General features: G+C 45.7%; 1 protein-coding gene across 1 annotated transcript in view; it reads right to left on the reverse strand.

Moving 5' to 3' along the window:
• Positions 1 to 23,169, reverse strand: part of fn1a (fibronectin 1a) — a gene marked incomplete at its 3' end in the record, with an annotated part of 41,142 nt that overhangs the window by 8,296 nt on the left and 9,677 nt on the right. Inside the window, exons 10-35 of the mRNA XM_080019569.1 lie at positions 20,717 to 20,872; positions 19,908 to 20,036; positions 19,268 to 19,411; positions 13,596 to 13,717; positions 13,209 to 13,377; positions 12,861 to 13,043; positions 12,619 to 12,747; positions 12,205 to 12,294; positions 11,829 to 12,023; positions 10,064 to 10,342; positions 9,271 to 9,540; positions 9,057 to 9,151; positions 7,889 to 8,057; positions 7,446 to 7,532; positions 7,089 to 7,280; positions 5,699 to 5,971; positions 4,706 to 4,820; positions 4,008 to 4,084; positions 3,831 to 3,920; positions 3,267 to 3,533; positions 2,811 to 2,927; positions 2,142 to 2,306; positions 1,707 to 1,862; positions 1,479 to 1,592; positions 617 to 886; positions 284 to 495 (exon numbers count right to left, since the gene is read on the reverse strand). Coding sequence (XP_079875695.1) covers positions 284 to 495; positions 617 to 886; positions 1,479 to 1,592; positions 1,707 to 1,862; positions 2,142 to 2,306; positions 2,811 to 2,927; positions 3,267 to 3,533; positions 3,831 to 3,920; positions 4,008 to 4,084; positions 4,706 to 4,820; positions 5,699 to 5,971; positions 7,089 to 7,280; positions 7,446 to 7,532; positions 7,889 to 8,057; positions 9,057 to 9,151; positions 9,271 to 9,540; positions 10,064 to 10,342; positions 11,829 to 12,023; positions 12,205 to 12,294; positions 12,619 to 12,747; positions 12,861 to 13,043; positions 13,209 to 13,377; positions 13,596 to 13,717; positions 19,268 to 19,411; positions 19,908 to 20,036; positions 20,717 to 20,872 — 4,265 coding nt within the window. The remainder of the gene's footprint in view (positions 1 to 283; positions 496 to 616; positions 887 to 1,478; positions 1,593 to 1,706; positions 1,863 to 2,141; positions 2,307 to 2,810; positions 2,928 to 3,266; positions 3,534 to 3,830; positions 3,921 to 4,007; positions 4,085 to 4,705; positions 4,821 to 5,698; positions 5,972 to 7,088; positions 7,281 to 7,445; positions 7,533 to 7,888; positions 8,058 to 9,056; positions 9,152 to 9,270; positions 9,541 to 10,063; positions 10,343 to 11,828; positions 12,024 to 12,204; positions 12,295 to 12,618; positions 12,748 to 12,860; positions 13,044 to 13,208; positions 13,378 to 13,595; positions 13,718 to 19,267; positions 19,412 to 19,907; positions 20,037 to 20,716; positions 20,873 to 23,169) is intronic.

The following is a 23,169-nucleotide window of genomic DNA, read 5'->3' on the forward strand; positions in this document are numbered from 1 at the left end:
TCTCTCTCTCTCTCTCTCTCTCTCTCTCTCTCTCTCTCTCTCTCTCTCTCTCTCTCTCTCTCTCTCTCTCTCTCTCTCTCTCTCTCTCTCTCTCTCTCTCTCTCTCTCTTATGGTTGTTAGACTTTTTGTCAGCAAGGTTTAAGATATGATGTTTGTGTAGCCTATTTTAGTTTATTCAAGGCAGATAATATATATATATATATATATATATATATATATATATATATAGATTTTTTTTTCCCGCTAGACTTCCTCCCTGAACCATTAAAGCTCCGCCCTCACCATGAGCCCGGGGATGTGGGCCTGGGTGGTGTCCGGGGCCAGGTTGATCTCCTTGGTGGGGCCGCTCTTGTTCTTGGGGTTGATCACCACGCGGTACCCAGTGAGACCGCTCGACCCACCGTGGACGTTGGCCTGGCCCGCCCCGGCCCAGCTCATCACGAAGGAGGTGGGGCCCACCTGGGAGAACCGGAGGCTGTTGGGGGGCGGGATGGCTGAGAGAGAGGGAGCGAGAGAGATAGAAAACTCATTTTAATAATGAACAGAAGACAGAAGGACCCTCCACGCCCTTCCCCCGGGTTCTGGGTCTTTCCAAAAGCTCTTTTGCTGCCCTACCCGTGGCCTGGGTTCCCACCAGCGGGGCGCTGGCCGTGTGGTCGTGCAGGGCGATGACCTTCACCGTGTACTCGCTCCCGGGTCTCAGGCCGTGGATGATGGCGGACTCGGCGTCCCCTCGGGGGGACGGCAGCAGCTCCCGCTCCCCCTCCTCGGGGCTGAAGTACAGAACCCGGTAGGAGGTGACCACGCCCTCCGGACTGTCCCACCTGATGCTCAGGGAGGTGGAGTCGATGTCCGAGAAGATCAGGTCCTTGGGGCGGTCCAGGTCTGGATGACGAGGAGAGGAGGGAGAAAATATAAATCACAAATTATGCTGTTAGAACCATTTGTTTTTCCAAACCTGGTACACACAGTTTACACACAGTTTTTACTTGACATACCGTATATAGATGCAAACTTTTCAATTTCCTATTTTTGTCACAATGTCAATTGTTGCTACAGAGGTTTATTGTGAATTATTTATTGCTTATTTGAGGATTATCTTTCTTGTTGTTGCTTAGCAATATTGTTTGTTGATTATTTTTAGGGTTATTGTATATTGCCGTATATTCTCTATTTTTATTCTATTACTTTATTGGTATTGCCTATTGTTTTTCATGAGATCTGTTGATCTGGGATGAGTATCAATCAATCAATCAATTGATCAATCAGTATTCTGTGTCTACCTATATATCTATGATCTACAAAAAAAAGAAAGAAAGAAACAAGGAAATCAACATTGGGTTTTTATGTTAAAAACAAGGTGGATAATTGAATGGGAAGGTCCAGTTAAGCCACAATGGCAATAATAATATAATACAACATAAATTATTTTAAGTTATTGTTATTTTTTCGACAACCAAAATGATTCTTGCCGTACGTGTGACGGCGGACTCAATCAGAGGAGTGCTCTCTCCATCCTGTCCCAGAGTGTAGACGCTCAGGATGTACTCCTGCGTCGGCATCAGGCCCGAAAAAGTCATCTCTGTCTGGTCTGAAAGACAAGAAAAAGAAAAAGAAAGAAAAGAGTCAGTGCCAACTCCTCCCAATCAGAGTATGGTAGTAATATAGTGCATTTCTCCCCACATCCTGCACATAATGCGTGTACCTGGCGCGACCACCTCGGAGAAGGAGGGCCCCTGGCCGTTCCTGGGGGCCCCCGTCACCCTGTAGCCCTGGATGGGGCCCTGGGCCGGGCTCCACCGCACCGTGATGCTGCTGTCCTTCACCTCCGTCACCTCCATCTCCGAGGGAGAGTTGATATCTGGAGGAGGAGTAGGAGGAGAGCGGGAAAGAAAGGGAGGGTGGAGAGAGGAAGAGGGTGGAGAGGGAGAAAGGAGAGAGGTGATGAGAGATGCAGAAATTTTAAAGGCTAAAAATCTCATTTTTAAAAAAGCCTAAATATATTTTTCAAGGCTCAAATCATTATTTTTGTTCATCTTTGTTCCCAGTAAAATATAATTTCAGTCGTTTCTGTCTTGTGTGTGTGTGTGTGTGTGTGTGTGTGTGTGTGTGTGTGTGTGTGTGTTTCCTGTATGCGTACCGGTCTTGTGTGTGATGTAGATGGGGGTGCTGGAGGCGGGGCTGTCCCCTCTCCCCGTCACAGCGTACACCGTCAGGGTGTAGTCGGTTCCGGGCTTCAGGCTGCCGATGGTGGCTGTGGACTGAGTCCCAGGGACCGTGAACTCCTTGGGACTGCTGTGGCCTCCTGGAGACACGCAAATATGAAGTATATATGAATTACACAATTTTGACATTGTTACTGTGGAGTGTTTGAAAAATATGGAAAACATGTATTTGATAATAGCAAATGGAACCCGTTGAGTTAGACTGTAGGTGAAATGAGCTGAAGCTGAATCTGGCACATAACTATTATATTTAAAATAATAATTAAAAAAAACATATATTTATATATATATATATATAACCATAATACACAAATTAATTTACTAAATTTTTCCACCTTTTTCACTATTATTTTTACATGAGTCAGCACTATAACCGCTGGCAAGGCAGTTTTTAACAGCACTATTGCAGCATTGGTGACATTCTATTTGATTGATACCAATATAGTGACACCATATTAAAAACCATCATGGTTCAAAAGGTTACAACTATAAATCCCTGAATTTCCCTCCGGGGATTAATAAAGTTTTATCTGGTCTGAATGAAAGCGAGGCAGGAATGTCGAAATTCCCTGTGCTGTACGTACCGGTCTCGCCGTGTGTGATCCTGTAGTAGCGCACGGTGACGGCGGGGGCGTCCCAGTGGATGGTGATGCTGGTGGGCGTGGACTCCAGGACCTGCAGGTCCGTGGGGGCGTCGGAGACTGAGAGGAGGCAGAAGACAACGACACCTGGTGACTGAAGTAACTGAGAACAACACACTGTGGTATTCATTTCACAGACGAGGAGGAGAGAGAGACCCCCCCTACTTCTTTTAACCGTACCCAGAAAGTGCATTTTTGCTGGGTGAAAAGTGTGGCGTACCCCGCCACCAACAATGTTGAAACACCATATAGAGGAGCACACACCGAGCAAACACATTGAATGTCTGTTTCTTATTAAGTTTCAGGTCATTTAAAAAGTATCAAACATGGGACTTTCTTAAAGAAAAAAAAATATGACGGATTTCCGCTTCCACGAATAGCTGATGAAGTGAGGCGTACTGGTTGTCTGGGTCCCGGCAAGCGGCTGGCTCTCCCTCAGGTCGCTCACAGCGTAGATGGAGACCAGGTATTCGGTTTCGGGGAGCAGTCCGGTCAGGGTGAAGTGGTTCCTGGATGGGGGCAGCCTCTCGTCCTTCGCCCTCCCGGCGCCGGACTGCTGATAGCGGATGCGGTAGCCGGTGATGGCCCCCTGGGGCGCCACCCAGTGGACGGTGAAGGAGTTGGTCAGGACCTCAGAGAAGTGCATCTCGACCGGGGAGTCCAGGGCTGGAGAGGGATTAAACATTAAAAACAAGGCATAATGGGTTTTCTTTTGCCAATGTTTCCGTTATGTATGATATATCTGTAATAATTACAAGATTATGTTATTACAAACAACACATTATATATATAATAAATAGTGGAGCTATTGCTAATGCTTTGTTACAAACCCTGCTGTTATTGTTAACACAGAAGCCCTTTCCCATGCATTATTTGCATTATTATATATTAAATTCTACTCTCTAAAACAACTAGCATCCACTTTGCTGTCTATGATGTAATATTTTCTTTTAAGATACTGACCGGTTGTCTGAGTTCCGATGAGCGGCGAGCTCTCTCTCTGCTCATACACACACACCACGCTCACCAGATACTCTGTGTTGGCCAGCAGGTCTAGAGAGAGAGAGAGAACACTTACATATAGAACATTCTCATGTGCACGTCCGCGTTATCGTTTTTTTTTTTTTTGTACCAACTTACTTCTTAGGACGACGCTGTTGGCTGTGCCTCCTACGCTGGTTTCAGTGAGGTCATCGTCATTGTCGATGGGGTGATACCTGATCAGATGGGACAAATAAAACACAAAACAAGTTTTCATTTTGCACAGAATTTGTCCCTTGCGCTTAGGTCGAGTGGGGCCCACCCTCTAGTGGCGGTGCAGAGTTACTGCAGGGTGCGCAGGAGGTTTGACTTTGTTAATTATGTAGAGTGGAAATAAAATAGACGAATACATTTCATATTCAAATGTTTGATTTAGGATTTATTCAGTCATCTATATAATTTGTTTAGTTTAGTTGATCATAAATAAATAACGTATTTATTTTTGTTACATATCTGTACATCCACTCAAGTTTACAGGATGGCAAAACGGCCAAAATAATTTTAAACAATTTTTTACAAAACATTTCTTTTGGATAAAAAGTTTAAGTGAGCAGAATTGAACTTTTTTTTTCTTTTTCCTCAACAGGACATGAAGCTGGATGCAATCAAGTTGACTTTCTTACTGTGTCACTTACTTTGGCGTTATTGTATAATTAAGGATATAAAAAAAGTTGCTTTCTGCAGTAGGGAAGAGGTGTGCAAAAGTTGTTGTAAAAAGTTCAATTGTTCAAATTGGTTGATTTGTTCCCATGTAAAAAGAAAATGTCATGCATGAAAGCAAACTCATTTGGTCGTACCGAATGAGGAAGCTGTTGATGTCGGCGGGGTTGGGGACGTGAGGAGACGACCATGTGACCTCCATGCTGTCTGCCAACACCTCACCAAAACCCAAATCGGAAGGAGCCGGAACAGCTGGAAAGAGTGGAGAGAGAAGTTCAGAAGGGATGGATGGAGGCAGGGTTACTGGTTGGAGAAGAAAGAGAGTAAAGAAAAATGTGGGCGTGCAAGTGTGTGTTTGTGCATCTGTGATAGATTCCATGTCAGCTGCTTTACACTGCCATATAAAGCAGAGAACAAACAGGTTAACCAGCAGGGGGCGAAGTGAGGCTCAGCGTGGAGGAAACTCCCACACACACACACACACACACACACACACACACACACACACACACACACACACACACACACACACACACACACACACACACACACACACACACACACACACACACACACACTCTTTGTGCTGGAGTCATGCTGCAGTCTGCTCTTTGTTGGGTTCTTGGTGGACACTCCCTATTCCCGGTATTTTATTATTATTTTTTTTTCATTGGTTCAAAGAATGAATAATTCTAGTGTCACAAATGAATAAATAAATAAATCTGATAAATAATTAGGGAAATAAACATAAATAGATAAATAATATATAATAAGATATACACAAATAAAAATAAATAAGTAAGATATAAGGAAATACACCAAATAAATAAAAATAGATAAATACATGCATCCAAATACATAGAGCAATAACAATAAAAATACATATTTTAGTCATGTGGGCCATCAATTTCTCCCCTTTTTTTTCTTATTTTGAAGAAAAGGCACAACAAAATAAATGGTTAATGAACCAAATATCACCGATGGAGCGAGTCTCTCGAATCTCTTGAATATCCCAAAAGTCTATTTCTATGAATATATACACAAAAATAAAATAAATATTATAATAATACTTAAAAATCCATTTCTCCACCCACGTCTCCTCCCCACCGGGACCCCCCACCCCTCCTCACCGGTCTGCTGGATGAGCGTGGTGGGCTGGCTCTCGCCGTCCTCCGTCACGGTGACCACGGTGACGTAGTAGTCGATGCCGGGCTCCAGGCCTTGCACGGTGTAGTACCCCTGCGTGGCCGTCAGCAGCTCCTCCAGGATGGGCACGCTCTCCCCGGCCGCCACCACTGTCACCCGGTAGCCCGTCACCGCCGTGGCGTTGAGCGGCGTCCAGCTCAGACCCAGGGTGGTGTCCGTCACGTCCACCAGGTTTAGCTCCGTCAGCTGTGGGACTTCTGGGTAATTGGGAGGAGGGGGACAGCAAAACGAGCAGAAAAACAACCGGAAAGACAAGGACAGACATGGACGGACAGAAAGATAGAAGCAGATACAAGCGGCGGTTAATGTGAAGTTGGGAAGTTTAATTCACTGTGATATTTTCTATATCACACTAGTGCGTTAAAAACGGGGCAAAAACAGACATTTGGCCAAAAACCAAGAGAAAAATCATTGTATAAATAAATATAAATGTCTGATACTCCCCTTTAGTATTGCAGCTGGTTTTCCCAATAGTCTAGATTAGATTGAAGCTCATAATGCCTGATATTCAACGAGGCATTATGGCTGTTCTATATTTTGAAAACCAGACTTAAAGCAGGTTAAAGCCTTGATATTTGCAGAACAGAGCAAATATCACTTATTGATTATGTTTTATTGTATTAGTGTTTGGTACAACGAGATGTTGTCCATTGCGGGGGTGTAAAACAAAGGGAAAATGTAATTAGGAACCTACCTGCACATCCATTACAGAATGAGTACCTTAAAACCGTTTAAAATATGGTTTGAGTTGGTTTAAAAAAAAAATATATTTTTTTTTTAGACCCAACACTGACCAATGAAAGAAAAATAAAAAAATACCTATATATAGTAAATAACTATACTCAAAATTTCAATAACTTTTGCTTTTCTATTATTTTCTTGTGCTCTTAACTCATTGTTTTTATTAGTTTCTTCTCTAAAGGTATTTAAGGTATTTTTTTTTATATCCGTTTTTATTTCGAGGCTTTTATATCATGTATTTTATGCCCTATGTAACGAATTTTGAATGTGCCCCGGTGTTTGAAAAGCTCTACCAATAAACAAAATGTACCTTTCCTTGTTAAAGCTCAAATATTTTTTTATAAATAAATACATAAATAGAGATGTCTACATAGATGCTTTTTAAAAAGTAGCAACCCCTGAAAATTAAATCATATAAATAACTCACAAATTTATTAACAAATAAATAAAACAATTAAAAAAAAAAAAGAATTCCCAAAGGACCAACCCCGTGTTCCATAGGCTCCTTTTTTTTTTTTTTTTTTTTTTTTTCTTTGTTTCTTAAATCAACCCCTCCTCCACCCCCCGTCTCACCTGGAGTGATGGTGGTGGAGATGGGGGTGCTCTCCATGTCGTCCTTCACAGTCACCACGCTGACGTTGTACTCCACCCCCGGGCGGAGGTTCTCCAGCGTGCAGCGGTTCTGTCCCGCCTCCACAAACTCCTCCACGCTGTTCCCCTGCTGGCCGTCGGTGGGAGTGCACGTCACGCGGTAGCCTGTGATGTCTTCGTTGGGAGGGGAGGGAATAAATGATAAAATGAGGTTATTGTGGTGTGAGGTTGAGAACGAAGGGAGAAAATAATGCGTGTGTGTGTGTGTGTGTGTGTGTATGTGTGTGTGTACGTGTGTGTGTGTGTGTGTGCGTGCATGCGCGTGTGTATTGTCCAAACCTGGCGTGCTGGCTTCGTTCCACTGGACGGTGAGTTCGCCGGTGCCAGGGTGGGACTCCAGGTTCAGATCGGTGGGAGGAGACAGAGCTGGAGGAGGTGCAGAAGAGGAGATGGGGGGGGGGGGGGGAGGTGGAGGAGGAGTGGAAACGGTGGAGAGAGGGGGAAGAGCATTAGAGCCGCGGTAACCATTTAAAATGAACAAGGAAGACGAGATTATATTCATAAAAATAATTTTAATTCAGTCTCAATGCATTATATTATTTAGTCACTGCGTTAGCTGTGTAATAAGCAGGATAACGTGCAGCCAGCCGGTCATCACCGCAAAATAACCTCCCTCAGAGTGATACAATTCCCTGATCACCCTATTGGGTGGTTATTTTCCCCCTGATGCCCAGCTGGCTGCACGTTATAACCCCTCGCGTATCTGCCGAGTCTGAGCCTACGGGTGACGATGCGCTGGGTGATGGTGGAGCCCTGCTCGTGGCCGCCCACGATGGGCTGCAGGCTGTAGGTGTACTCCACCCCCGGGGTCAGGCCGGAGATGAAAATGCTGCCCGATTCGGAGGTCACGTCCCGGGGGGCCTCGCCTCCCTCGCTCGGGCGCACCGTCAACTGAGGGAGAGAGGGAGAGAGAGAGAGAGAGAGGGAGAGAGAGAGAGAGAGAGAGAGAGAGAGGGAGGTGAGGGGTCAGTGTTTTCCCAGGAACATGGAAGAAGTCTCATGTCCCCAGCGTGAAAACCTCCGACCAATCACATCCGTCTCTTCGTTCTCCAGTTCCTGCGATAATTATCGAGGGGCCGAGGCCGAAACCGCACAGAAATACGGCGACGGAGCTGTATCAATTCAGAGCGATTTTATGCGAGTCGAGGGAAACAAAAACAAAAACAAAAAAAAAAAAAAAAAATGTTGTTTATTTGAATTCCCAGTATAGTTGGGTCGGGCCACGGTGCATTATGAAATTGTAGCCATTACGCAATAATTGCTACAATGGTTGCAATAACAAAGACAATGCCACACTTTCACAATTAAAAGGCTTCATTATATTATGCAATTCAGGCGCAAAAGAGTTACAAATCAGGCCGAAGTTCAAAGGGTGCGATTAAGATGACAACTGTTGCTTAAAGGATAGGTTTGCTATTTTTCCAGCCCGGTCCCTAATTATAATGTTAGTTCCCAGCGTTTTTAACTGTTCAAAGCACAAGTCAAGTCGAGTTTATTTATGAAAGCCCTCAAAGGGCTTCCCAGACCCACATTTCACACGGAAATCAACGACATCCTCACAGGATATGATGACATCACAAGCCCGCCGGACGCTTTACTATTGAGAAACTTACCACTCTGGTGCAACTTTAGCGCAACGGGGAAAACGTTTGCAGCTAAAAAAAAAATGTTAGTTTCACGTTTTTGAGAAAAACAGGAAACCGACATTTTAATGAAGGCCTGGGTTGAAAAAAATCGCGAACCCTACCGTTTATAAGTTTGGCCTAAGTTGCGACAATAAAACTATCTCCAATGACAACCTTAGCAACCCCTAATGTTTAGAAAAGGGATGCTAGGAACTAGTGAAAAAATAAATATGAATAATATAATTGTTTGGAATAATAAAAGTACCTTATATCCAATATTGGGAGTGGGAGTCCAAGTGATGATTATGGACGTATCTGTGACTTCGGTGCTGAAGTGAGGAGCGCTGCCCATCGAAGGTTCTTTGGAGACAGATACATACGTACACATGGTAAAAATGTTAATTATTCTAAATTAATAAAAAATAAAAAAAAATGAGAAAACACCCCTGAGCGTTATTCTCTCCCCACGCTTCACTCACTGGTGGTGAACTCGCCGCTGTGTCCCTTGCTCAGCGTGTTGTCCTGCTCGGCGTGCAGCGTGGCCATGTAGAGGGTCTCGGGCCGCAGGTTGAGCAGCGTGTACTGCAAGAGGCGGGCGGGGAGGCGGAGCTGCTTGGGGGTGGAGTCGCCGCCCTCCGTGGACAGGAAGAGGCGGTAGCCAGTGACTTTGGCGTGGGGGGCGGACCACAGCATCACGGCGCTGTCCTCCGTTACGTTGGTGAAGTGGACGTAGGACGGAGGGTCCGGCTCTGGAGACACGAGGTAGGAATTGTTATAATAATAATAATAATAATAATAATAATAATATAATCTTTATTTTTTTTTTATTATGTTTCATAACTCAACATCAGAGAGTGTACTCTGCTTTTCCTCTGTCAAATTAAACACCTAAAATTAGCATTTCTTTACTTAACTTGTGTATGAAAGGTGCAATAAAAATAAATGTCTTATTATTATTATAATTATTATTATAATTTCTACGTTTACGAAAAATCTGTATAATTGGGTTTTCTAAGTGATTAAAATTGGACCCTGCCCTAGCCAAATTAAACTTAAATCTATCTACTCACTCACATTTCCATCTATCCATTATGATGATGGGGTTTAATATAAAAAACAAAAAAACAAAAAACAAAATACAAAAATATAGAACAAATAATATTTAAGTAATATTGTTGTGGACCACTTGCAATTCCTGCGAAGACCACTAGGGAGCAGTGACCTGGATTCACGTCATGCGTTTCTGATTCGGTTTATTTGTATTGGACTCACTGGTGGCCTGCTCTCCAGACAGCGGCACACTCTCCTCTCCGCTGTGGATGGCGTAGATGTTGAAGCGGTAGAGGGTTCCCGGGTGGAGGTGGGGGACCTCCATGTAGGAGCTGTGGCTGAAGGGCAGCGTCATCTCCCTCTGGGGGGTCCCGGATTCGTCCACGGGGGCCACGGTGACCCGGTACCCCGACACCTCGCCGCCCGGGGCCGCCCAGATCAGGATGATCTTGTTGTCCGAGACGTCGAAGAACTGAAGCTCTGTGGGGGCGGGCACCTCCTCTGTGGACAGGAAACCAGTCAAATGGAGGGTTAAAAATGTAATAATGAGACTACATTTAATTTCAAATCTTTACTATGTCCCATAATGAACAATATTCACAGTAGGGGATTTTCTTCCCGTTCATCACACACACACACACACACACACACACACACACACACACACACACACTTAAAATCTAACTAAAATGTATTTTTTTTTAAGAAATGAAGAACAAGATGAATATAACACAATAAAAAGAGTGATACCACCTGAGAAAACCAAGCCGTTCTAAATAATGGCGGCACTAACACATAGGGACAAAACAGGACAACACAGCCGAATCACTACTTTAAACTCAAGCGCCGGTATTTTTGAGCCTAAACCCTATTTTCCGATCATTGGGAGTCAACCTGAGAGATGGAGAAAGCTGTGATGATGATGATGCTCATGAGTAATACCAACCACCACAACCGGTAAAGCTGATGAATAAGATGAAAGCGTGTTCGTTGAGACGAGACCACTTACTTAAAAAAAAAAAAGAAAAAAAAGAAGGAAAATCTGGGGCTGGAAAACGAGCGGCGGCCGACTCCCGCGGGCGACTCCGGTCTAAACGTTCCCTCGGTCCATTTGCCAGGGACGGCGGAACGCTGCAAACAACCCCCTTTACCTGGCCCGCTGATCTTTATCACACCCAGGATACACCAACAAACACGGCTCACGGCGGAGGGGTTGACCGCCCCCTCTGAGATCCACACACACGTTGGAGCATCTGCTGATCTGGCTGCAGCACAGATGTGAACTCCATGACTGGAATTGACTTTTCCCACTGGCGTTTTTTTATTTTTTATTTTTTTTTAAACTACAAACGACTATTCAAAAGCTTTTTTGGGTCCCCCACCCCAAAATCGTGCGATTTCAAATCGGAAGCGCTCATTGCGTATACTGTAGAAGGTATGAATATTTAAGAAGCAAATGTCCGGGCTACCCCGGCTGAATGGAGGAAAGGGTGTCCTATCTCTCCATTGCCGGATGGTTATTTAGATGCCAAGCTGACGGCAGCTCCAGCGCATCTGAGCGTAGGGGTTTTGACTCGTGAAGGTTCCGTGAGGACAGAGCCAGGGTTTGGAGCCAGGTTGCGCAGGATAAAACAGAAACAGATGGGAATGCGCCCGGCGTTCGCTGCAGCACCGTACACGTGGGAAGCAGCGTGAGCTGGCGACCTTCAAAACGAGCCCACGAGTCTCCAGCGACAAAGGGCCCGGGTTCCTTCGCCCCTATTTTTAGACATCCCCGGGAGTCGGCGGTGTTTCTTTTCCCCCGACAAGAGCTTACCAAAGAGCCCGCCGGACGTCAAGTCGTGTTCGTCGCTAGGCAGAAAGGGGGCTTTTAGGTTGAAGGACGAAGCCTGCGTGGAGGTAAAGACCTCAGCTCCAAAAAAGAACAACCGAGAGAGACGCCCACAAGGAAGCGCCTTCCGGGGACGCATTCGCCCGAAACCCGTACCTGGAAGCGGGTCTCCGGCGGTGTTGACCTGGACAAAGATGGGCTCGCTCTCCAGGCTGTCCTCCACGGCGTAGATGCTGATGTTGTACAGCTTCCCGGGCCGAAGGTCGCTCAGGGTCACCGAGGTCGCCGTGTCGGGCAGCGTGAGCTCGGTGCTCTCGCCTTCCAGCGACGGCGTGTAGACCACGCGGTAGCCTGGAGAGAGAGAGAGACAGAGAGAGAGAGAGGTGTCGTTCAGGGGGGGATCGGAATCCGAGTCAAGGGATCGGCAACGGCCCAAGCGCCGAAAACATCTCAGACGTTCCCCCGAAACCCCCACTAGCTCCGCGGACAACGGGTTCGGTAAACTCTGGCTGGGGGGGGGGGGGGGTCGTACCGGTGATTGGAGCCAGGGGCTTTTCCCAGGTGATGAAGATGGAGGTCTCTCCCACGTCTTCCACCTCATGGTCCACGGGGGCGTCGGGGGCTATGAAAGGGGAGCAGATATGTAGAAGTCAATAATATAAAACCTTTAATTTTTTTTGCTATCCTGATAACTGCAAGTAGTACAGATCATTTCAACCTCCATTGGAGACCATTGTATACTACTGGATAATACTGAGTTCCATTAGATACTATTGTGGTTTCATGGGACTTTAGTGGAGATCCATTGGAGTTCCACTGGATACGATTGAGTTACATTGGATATTATTGGAATTCCATTTGATGGGATTGGAGTTCCATGGGAGAGACGGATACAGAGGTAGAGAGACAGATAGATATAAAGTAAGCCATGGACGAGGGGACTCACCGGTGATCTGTGAGGTGGTGAGGATGAGGTTGTCGTCTCCGGTGTCGGTGACTTCATAGACGTTGACAATGTACTTCCTGCCAGGGAGGAGCTCGTTGATGTTGACCGAGCTGGCGGTGCGGGGAAGGTCTGGAAAAAAAAACAATGATAAAAAATAAAAATAAAGCCTGTCATCAAATGATCAGTTAAGAAAGCCAGTTAGTTTTTCAGTTTTCTGGGGGTTTTTTGGTGCCTGTACTGACCCACGACGATGGGTCCGGTCCCTTGTCCCTGCTCGCTGAGCTCGTACTCCACCCTGAAGCCGGACACCGTGTCCGAGGCCGAGACCCAGGAGATGACGAAGCTGCTGGAGGTGATCTCCGTCACCGACTCCGAGGTGTCCACCATGGGTGGAGGCGGGGTGGTCACCCCCTCGGAGGTCGCCACTAAAAAGGACAGTGGGGTGTGTACGGGGTCAGATCATTTTTTCCTCATAGATCCTCACAGGGAAAATGTGAGCGCTGACCCGATTGTGAGGTGATCGGCGGAAGCAATGGTCTGAATCGTTTCGCGAGGACAGCGATACCGCAGCCGCTCCACCCGCCACTCACGTGAGCCGTAGGTGGTGGTGAAGTCGAAGCGCGTGACCTCGCGGCGTCCGAAGCGCAGCACGCTGATCAGCTGGCCCTCGTAGGTGATGCCGGGCTTCAGGCCAGAGATGGTGTAGGAGTTCAGGTGACCCGGGATCATCACCTCCCTCCAGGGGTTGTGGGTGCTTTTCTGGAATAACGGTGGTTGCGGTGAGTTACTTTAGACTTTGACTGAGGGCAATCGCAGACCCAATCAAAGCCTTTGATTTAAAGGTTGATTCGTGAGAAAACAAACGGCCGAACTAAAATTAGATGAACACAGACTTGGATGCAAGCCTTGGATATTGCAGGAATTTAATATGAACAGACAAAAGCAGAGGAAATTGGAGGATCAGGCCCCCTTGGTACCTGTCTCCATTTCAGGATGTACTGGGTGATGTGGGCGGAGGGTGGAGCATTCCACTGGATGGGGTGCGAGTTGGGCTGGTTCCCAGACTCTGTGATGATTACCTGGACGGGCCGGTTACCCCCTGGAGAGAAACAAAAAGAAAATATTATTGTTTTTAATAAAAAAATAAAAAAAAATATATATATATGGGCCATTTTCTTTTTAACAATTTTACAATTAAGCCCCTTGCCCACATAGAATGAAAGCCGTAAATCCACTGGCAATTTTCGCCATATTGGCGTACTGTGGGAAAAGGAACCGGTGTCGATGTGGCATAAAAGCTGTTCCGTCAATCTCCCCACTCTCGACCGAGTATCATTCCCAGGAAAATGCCGGTACGGCTGTGAATGCAAGTGCGTGCGAATGGAGGCAGTAATATTGCCGGGACGAGCACGTAAAGTAGGGGTGGAGCCCAATCCAAATACCGGCAAAGCACAAATAGTATATATTCCTTCTTCGGGAAGAAGGAAAAACATTCTGAAAAATGGCGAGTTTCATCCAAACCGTGGGCTCGGCTGCAAAGGCAAAAACCTGAAACGCGTCTAGTCTCGACGTAGACAGGTTTTTATATTCACAAGTGTTATTTTTTCCTTCTTAAAAATGCCACTCAGAGCCTAGACTTGTCTTTTGGAGTTTGGGGTGCGGGGACATCGGGCACAAGCGCTTTGCTTGCCGCCGGCTGCACCAGGGCGCAGAGCCGGAGGGAGCGAGGGGACAGGGAGAGGTGGAACAGGGGGAGAACCTTCCTTCTCCCGAGGCAGAGAGTGTTGGACAGGTTGAACATGATCACACTGATTTAATAACATTGGGTTAGGGTTATTGCGTTCGGGGGCTCTGTCCCGGCTCCGTCAGCGTAGGGAACCGAGTCCGTCCGGGAGGGGCGGGGCGGGGCGGGGCGACGGGAAGCTAAGCGCTGGTCTCTGAGAGCCAGGAATAAAAACAACCCGTTTCAGATTGTACGTCCGTTGCCGACAGATTGTCCGAACGATCGCATCGACACTGGACATAACGTACCAACCTGAACCCATTACGTACTGTATCCGTATCATTCCTCTATAGGAGTTTTCGCACTTCATAGTTCTAAGAACTTTTGGAAGAACCGTGCCTTATTATTTGCGTCCGCACTGCAGGAACTACAACTACACCCATCGAGCAGCTTGTTTCCTGGACAGAACAAGGAGAAAACTCTCACCTCGCTGCAACATTCCATCCTGGTTTCCACAGACAGAAGAGAAAATACTCTGTTGCTCCTACACCTTTTCCACCCACACCTCCACCTCTTTCTCTTATCGCGCTTGTAACTGTATTTTTGTGATAGTTGGATAGTGCTATAGGCATCGAGTCCGGACGTTAATATCTGAGAAAAAAAAAACCCTGCACGTAAAATTGGATAAAAAATTCAGGCGAACCAGCTTCCAGCCCTTATGTTATTTTTTTGCACATTATCCTCATATTCCATTAGAACTTTTATGTAAGAAGCATCAGAATCCACCATCACATCCTACCGCACCCCTTAAAATAAATCATCTCAAATTGCATTCTACTACTAATAATTATAAGACAAGCAGCGGTCATATGGCGAGCAGACCCCGGAATCGAGCGGGAGCTTCGAGAAGGAGCCGAGGTCGCGGTGCGACCGCGTTTCCAAACCACCGAGCTGTAATCAGCGTTTCTCAGCAAGTGGATCGGTTAAGAAGGAGAAAGAAACAATCTGGGAGCCATTAGGGAATATTACAGACCCACAGGCCACAAAGTGGGGGGATGTGCACGTACACACACTACAACACACACACGACTCAAGGAGAACACTTGAAAAACCCTGCATGTAGACAAGTGCACACATTAGAATGAGCGCTGCAAGTGCATGACAATGCATATTTCCTTTGTTTTCGTAAAGAAACAGTAGGAATAAAAACAGGAATACACAGATTGTGTTGAATTATAAGTAAACACAATATAACACAAAAGATCACACATTTAAGTTACACTTAAGTGTGTGAAGTGTACTTAAATATATTAAATCATATATATTTCATGTGTTTTTGACAAGTTTTAACAACCATATACACACTTAAACTTACACAGTAAGTTTAAGTCCTAGGACTTACACAAGAAGTCCTAGGACTTCTTGTGTGCTATCACCGGGTGCGTTGCATTACATTTCACTGCATATATGTATGGAAGTATGTATATGTATGTGACAAATAAAAATCTTGAATCTTGAATCTTGAATCTTGAACAGTATATTGACGTACGGTTTCAGTTCGGTCAATGTTTCAATACACTTCTTATAAGTGTACTTTCACTACACATACAGCACATTAATCACTACTATACTAAAACTTTGAATTCTAAAAAAAATACTTTCAGTGTTGAAAATATATATATGTTATATTGCAGAGTAATTTAATTATGTATAAATATTTTTTTTCCTTGGGGAAACAACATCAGGGTCCGACCAGAAGTAAAATATGAGAATCCAAAAAGAAAAACTCTACTTTGTGTGTTTGTTTTGTCGTTTTTCTTTTATGGGTTTTACCGAGTAAGCAAACTAAACTGCTGCTGCACGCTGCTCTTAAAACACACACACACACACAGCTGGATGCCATTATGGGGGGGTGCCCTAGATTTGGACTAAATGCTGCTGCTGCTAGTCTCGTCAACCTGCTTAACACACACACACACACACACACACACACACACACACACACACACACACACACACACACACACACACACACACACACACACACACACACACACACACACACACACACACACACACACACTCCATTTTGTGCTTCACTGGTACAAATTCTGCATAAATTTGGCCATGACAAATCTTTTTGTAGCCCTGAAAGGTACAGTACTGTATTTCATACTTGACAACCCTAGAATGAAAATTAAAGATTCAAGGTTTTGAGGTGTTGGTGCTCCCTCACTTTGCCCCCATGGACAAAACAAAGCAACACAAACAAACAAAACACACGCATTGCATTTGCTGCGTGCAACGTTTGAAAGTGTTCCCAGAAGCCAGCGGGAGAGACAAAGGAGCCAGTTGTAAAGGGAGAAAACAAAAAGGCTTTTGAAAACAAAGTACATATTGCATTGATAATTATTCACTAGTGATTGATGGGGAAAAAGGAAAAGCTAAATATAAATAACTGCTTGCTTTGGTTTACAATGTGCCATCAAAGCACCAAACAACATAGTGGGAAACGCTGCAAGAGAGTTTGTCGGGATTCATGCTTCAAACTTAAAAACCAGGGGAGAATTTGACAACATCTGCACATCCAACTTATGCAACACAGAGTTTGGGGGGTGGGGGTGGGGTGGGGTTGGGGTACATAAAAAAAGCCCAAAACACAGTTGGATAAACAGCGGCGGCTCGAGAGGAAACGCGGAAATGCCCTCCCTCCCTCCTTATTGATCTGTCTCTGCTTTGTGTTATAACCGAGGAAACAACAACAAACAGAGCAGGCCGGCCAATCAGGTGTGTGGGTGTGTGGGTGTGTGTGTGTGTGTGTGTGTGTGTGTGTGTGTGTGCGTGTGTGTGCGTGTGTGTGCGTGTGTGTGCGTTTTGTACAGCTACGCCAATAATGGAAAACACAACACGCCATTGGTGGAACAAAGGATCCGGTCTGGCAGGAGTGTGTGTGCGTGTGTGCGGTGTGTGTGTGTGTGTGTGTGGGGGGGGGGGGAGTACATTTGTAAAAGAGGAAATGACCCCCTGCCCCTCCCCCCAGCGACGCCCCTCTGCTTTACATCAAAGTCAAGGCCTCACTTTCTCATGTTCAGCTCGGCTTAAACCAACATTTCCCACTGCGCCGCTTTAAAAGAGCCATTTGCAATGGACACCTTTCGGGGTTTTTATTTTGATTGTTTCACAGTAAAGATGTCGGAACCGAGAGCTGAGAATTTCGTTTTATCTTTTATACAATCTTTTTTGTTTTGTTCCTACGAATAAACCTCTTGAATCTTGAATCTTGAAATCTCCTTTATGGAACAGGACAGTAGTTTGACAGGAGGGGGGGGGGGTGACACGCAGCAGCCCCGGTTCGATTCCGAGACGGGGCCGGCTGCGGGCGAGGACCAGAGGCGCGGCTCTCGCTTGGGTGCGCGCGCCGCAAGTGACGTCGTCGCGTCTCTCGGCGACGCACATAGCAGCCGTCTACCCGCTGACGAGGGATGTGAACAATTCATCGACTATCGATTAATTGTTAAAAGGAATGGAATTGATTAAGATTTTGTCTTATCGATAAGAACTGCGATCTTGTTGTAATTGTATCAACGGGAGCCTTTGAGGCGCAGGGCTTTTGGAGAATAAAACACCGGAGCCAGGAGGGTAGACGGAGGCTCGCAGAAGAACGAGGAACAACAAACAAGGCCTTGCGCGTCGATGCCGAGGAGGAAACGATGCGTTTACTGTTGCTCGACAACTAAGGCTGCGTTCGGCTGGAAGACGGGAACGGGATAACGGAGCTTCCTGCACGTCAATAAGTGTAGCACACAGAAGAACGTGCTCGTATGAGAGCGTGATGGCGGCCGGACAGAGCGAAGTGTGACGTTGTATTACCCAATTTGAGAAAAATGTAGAGTCCTCGTCGTGTGGGAGGAATCTGTCTTACCACGCTTCTCCTACTGCGATGTGGAGTCTATTGCAATTTTCGTTTTGTCTGCTCTGGTAAAACTTGTTTTTGTTTGGTGACCGTAGCATTCGGCCTTTTTTGAACCACAAAACAATGATTTTAAATAGCAACTGTTGTAGTTATATTATTTATGTACTGGTAACTGTTTTTACGTGGGGTTAATAGTCTATGTTTGGGGGCGGGGTGACGACGTCACAACTAGTCGACTCGTCGACTTAAATTTATTGTTAGTCGATAAGCTGTTAGTGTTGTAATACGGATAACTTTCCTCCTACAAGAACATGGAGGCCAAATTTATAACTAGTGTGGTATGCGTTACATCAACAACTAGGGTTAGCCTACAAAATGAGTGGTCTGGTGGTTTGCCTGAACAGGGTGGCCTGGGATGGAGTCAAATTGCCAGCCTGAATTATTGTTTCAGTCCGCCCCTGGAACCGAGGCTTAAATAACCAAAGTAATGTTCAACGTTCTGTTAACCCTAATCTCATTTTTTAGTTCATTTATTTTTTTATTTGTGATTCTTAAAATATATTTTGCACTTTTCTTTTTTTAGCGAGCCAACTTCCTCTCAGCCGCCTAACCAAGTCCCTGTTATTGCTGCTCCACAGGTGCTGGAGGAACGTGTGGTGTTCAAGTCTGTGTGTGTGTGTGTGTGTGCACGCGCGTGCATGTGTGTGTGTGGCTGAGGATCAAGGGGATTTAAGGAAAAAAAAAACAAAAAAACAGATCGGGCAGCAGCTGCTATCGCTTCTTTTTAAACTCTGTTGGATTTCCTCCACTGAGGCGAAATCTCCACAAATTCTCCCAAGGTGCACCAACTACACCCACTGACCCCAAAATGCTGCGTGCATTTTCCTATGTGTGTGTGTGTAGTGTAATAACACAGTAATAATAATAATAACAGCATAATAACAGCCCCGTGTCTGCAGGTCTACACAGCCTTTAAACTGGAGGAATGTGCAAACAGATAAGAGGAAACTTACCGAGGTAGGACTGCTGGGGCTCGCAGCTCAGCTCTCCGATGCTGTTGCCGTGGCAATAGCACTTGTACATGACCCCGTGGATGACCTTGTCCCACGACTCCCCGATCTGGTAGAAGGCCTTGGACTCGGGCTCCTGGCACTGATCTGGAGGACAGGCGGCGATGTGACGTCACGACGTGATGAGGTAGGAGTCAAGCCTCGCCACCCCCCTTCCCACCCTCCATAAATGCCCTTTCCCACAATTCTCTCACATTCTTTTTACACTGAGACCGCTGCAGCTGCCACCAATTACCACTTTTACTGCAATAATCACTCAAATCTCGGCACTTGTCAGTGAGAAGTTCGCCGAGACTCGCAATTAAACAAAGCGGAATTATTTTCCTTCACGCTCTGCGGCTCCAAACAACTAAAAGGAAAGGTCTGGAGAGCTGGAGAGTTCTCGCCGAATCTTTTTTCTTTCCCCGATATCCAATGTCTCTTCTTCATAGCTTTCCAATACAAAAGTGAGGGGGGAAAAAATGGCTAATTGTTCATCGCAATTATTCGTATAACAATTAATCTGCAGCTAAAACGTCACGAGCGTGTCCTCAGCCCTAAAGCGGCACCGCGGCGCGGCCGGGGATTTTTGGCAGGAACCCACCGATGGCGTCACACTTCCAGCGGCCCCGGCCTTGACCGAAGCAGGTGCAGTTCATCATGTAGCCCTCCTCGTGGTGTTTGGTGAACGTCTGGTTCACCTCGTACGTCGAGCCGTCCACGATGCACTGGTCTACGGGCAGGAACGCGGGGATGACGTTAATACCAATATTTAGAACGGAAACAGCTTAATGCTTAAAGATTAATACAACATCATGAAATATAGACCTCAGTATAGTGATATGTATTGTATTGCGGCCTCTGTTCAGCCATACCTATCGTATCGTGGCATCTGTATTGTGATATGTATAGTTTTGTGAGATTCTAAGCAAGTTTTTTCGCCGTTTTTGACAGAACGTGTTCATAATGTAATGTAATGTAATGTAATGTTTTCACTACATTTTGTCATGAATAAACATGTAACCCACGACTTGTTTCCCTTAATGCTCTGCTGAGCAGCACTATGGTGCAGGCGCAAATAAAGCCCCGTTAAGAACGCAGGTGTGTGCGCGATCTGCCTCGACCTTTGACAGGCGAGTGTTCTCCACAGGTGTGACCTTTCACCTCTCGGCAGACAGCAGGTTATTAAGGTTTTTCTTTTTTTTTTTTTTCTTTTCAGGACACACACACACACACACACACACACACACACACACACACACACACACACACACACACACACACACACACACACACACACACACACACACACACACACACACACACACACACACACACACACACACACACACTTCCTGCTGCTGCTGCTGCTCTACCTCATCCTCCGTCTCTTTCTCCACCTCCTAATCTCACCTTTCAGCTGGGAATAGGCCATGCAGCTCCACTCTCCTCGGCCGTTGCCGACGCAGGTGCATCGCATCATGTGACCCAGGACGTCGTGGCGTTTGTCCCACTGTTCCCCCACCCAGTACATCACCCCCTCGCTGGTGGTGCACACCTCCTCGTGGGCTGGAAGCGGAAGGAGAAGCAAAATCAATTGACCGCTGGCAAAATGATGGCCATTAATTCCTAAATCCTGGCCTAATTACTGTAGAATCCCGCCAAATAACATCGCCTAACGGGTCCCCCAACAACACCTTTTAGACATTTTCCTAGCAATACCACAATGGATTGGCTCCATCACTTAATGGTCCAGTTCCCTTAAATATATCAGAACCTTCATCCTGCGACATCCTGTAACTATCTATATGTGTATGTCCTAAAGGAGCATTTAGGTGTCAAACCAAACAAACAAAAACACAGTCACAGAATCCAATGTGTTGAAAGACAAAAACACACAGCGTAAAATACAATAAAACCAGTCCCACACACACACACATACACACACACACACAGACACACATACAGTTAAGTGAAAATTTTCCGTTACTAGAAGTAAAGCAACAACCCCCCGTCATTAATTATACCCCTGAGTTACTCCATCAACCTTTGTGAACTTGCCACAAAACACTGTCCATTAGCAGAGAAATCCCCTAAAATGGAAAGCCAGAACCAGATGTGTGTGTGTTCTCCATGTTGTCAGCTAATTAAAAGGGGATGGGTAGTTTGTGTTTGGATAGAAAGTTTGCGTAGGATGGTTAGACAAGCACAGGCTTGCTAGTGTGTGTGTGTGTGTGTGTGTGTGTGTGTGTGTGTGTGTGTGTGTGCGTGCGTGCGTGCGTGCGTGCAAGCAGGATTGTGTGAACGGATGTGTGTTCTGGAATCGAGGTCTATTTATACAACTCCCTATTTATATTTAATCATTCAACGCTTGACTTAACACGGTGTAAACAAGGACAATGCTCAGGATAAAGTACATGTCAAAACACCTGCTACAACTTGTCAAGAGATATCTGTCAAACATGTTAAGCGACCAAGGACAAATTAAGATTTATAGGAGATCTGCTATGCTTTTCCTTATTTTCTATCATATACATATAATGTTACAGTGTGGGATGTTCGTATTAAATGTGGCCAAAGTGCCAAAATGAGATAAACTAATGACAAAGTAATCGATATGAACAAAATGTTTAGGCTTCCGACCGCTCCGAACGCTCTTTTCAAAGGCCTTTTCTACTCTCGGCGTGAGCCGGCGTCAGCTCCCCATTGATCCCTTTATATGGTCATCTGCTCCGTCTAATCCGCCGTGCGTTTCTCCAAACAAAACCAATCGAAAAAGTGTGTTTTTAGCCTAGATGTGGGAGATTCGCCTGGACATTCCACCCGACAAGTGGCAAGGACTCCTCTCTTGTGTGTGTGTGTGTGTGTGTGTGTGTGTGTGTGTGGGGGGGGGGGGGGGGGGGGGGGGGGGATGGGGCTTTGACCTGTTGCACGTTGATTACTCTTACCAGCAACAGGCGTACAGCCACCCTGATCCTGGGCCCGATTACCTCGACCTAAGATAAGTGTGGCTGCTTAAGCCACACCACCCCCATATCACAATGTATTTATTGTATTTTATAAATGTTGCCAACATCTACATGAAACAAAAAATCCCTGCGTGGGAGAGTCCCGCTGAGTCACGGTGTGGTGTCGGGAGCGCGGCAACCAAAGTCGGAGCAAACTTTTAAATGAGTCCTTGTAGATATGAGTGAAGATTCAGCAGCTGGATTGCTTATTTCCTGCCGCAAATTTGTTCAGAAACTGATATTAGTGTAGAGATTAGGTGAAATCAGTGAAAGTGTACAGAGTAAATAAAACAGAGCCCGGAGTAAAGCTCAAACCCCATTGGATCAGAAAACTAGGGGCTTGGCTGCTCATTTACAATTAAAGCTACACACACTGAAACAGACACTTTTAGAACAGTCCGGGTTCAGAGGCATGTCACAATGGCCCGAAGGCAAAATCTGGGTGGAATTTTCGGCAAAAAACTTGCTGTTTTGGAGACCTCAGAGAACTGTATTAACATGTGCAAAAAGCAGCAAAATAGGTCCCCTTTAATGATGAGGTTAAGGTTGGACCAGGATTAGACTGACTAAGGACTTATTAAGACTGGCCTAGAGCTTTGAGTAAGTAAGTATTCAGGCTTTGTCTTGATCTGGAGACTAGTGGCAGGGACACACTAAAAAGACTCTCCAATGATCTTCTAAAACACTCTCCAAAGGCAGCCGTAACCACAAGAGTTTCTGTTCATCCAAAAAAAAACTTTACATCTGCCGGTGACTGGTGTGTGCTCTTAACAACCCTCACAACAAGAGATTTCCTTATGATTTTCTTAAGATATTGAGAAATCTGCAATGACATTTCAACCAAGCACATCACAACTG

The sequence above is a fragment of the Zeus faber genome (genome assembly GCF_960531495.2).
Source record: "Zeus faber genome assembly, chromosome: 18".
NCBI classification, from domain to species: domain Eukaryota; kingdom Metazoa; phylum Chordata; class Actinopteri; order Zeiformes; family Zeidae; genus Zeus; species Zeus faber.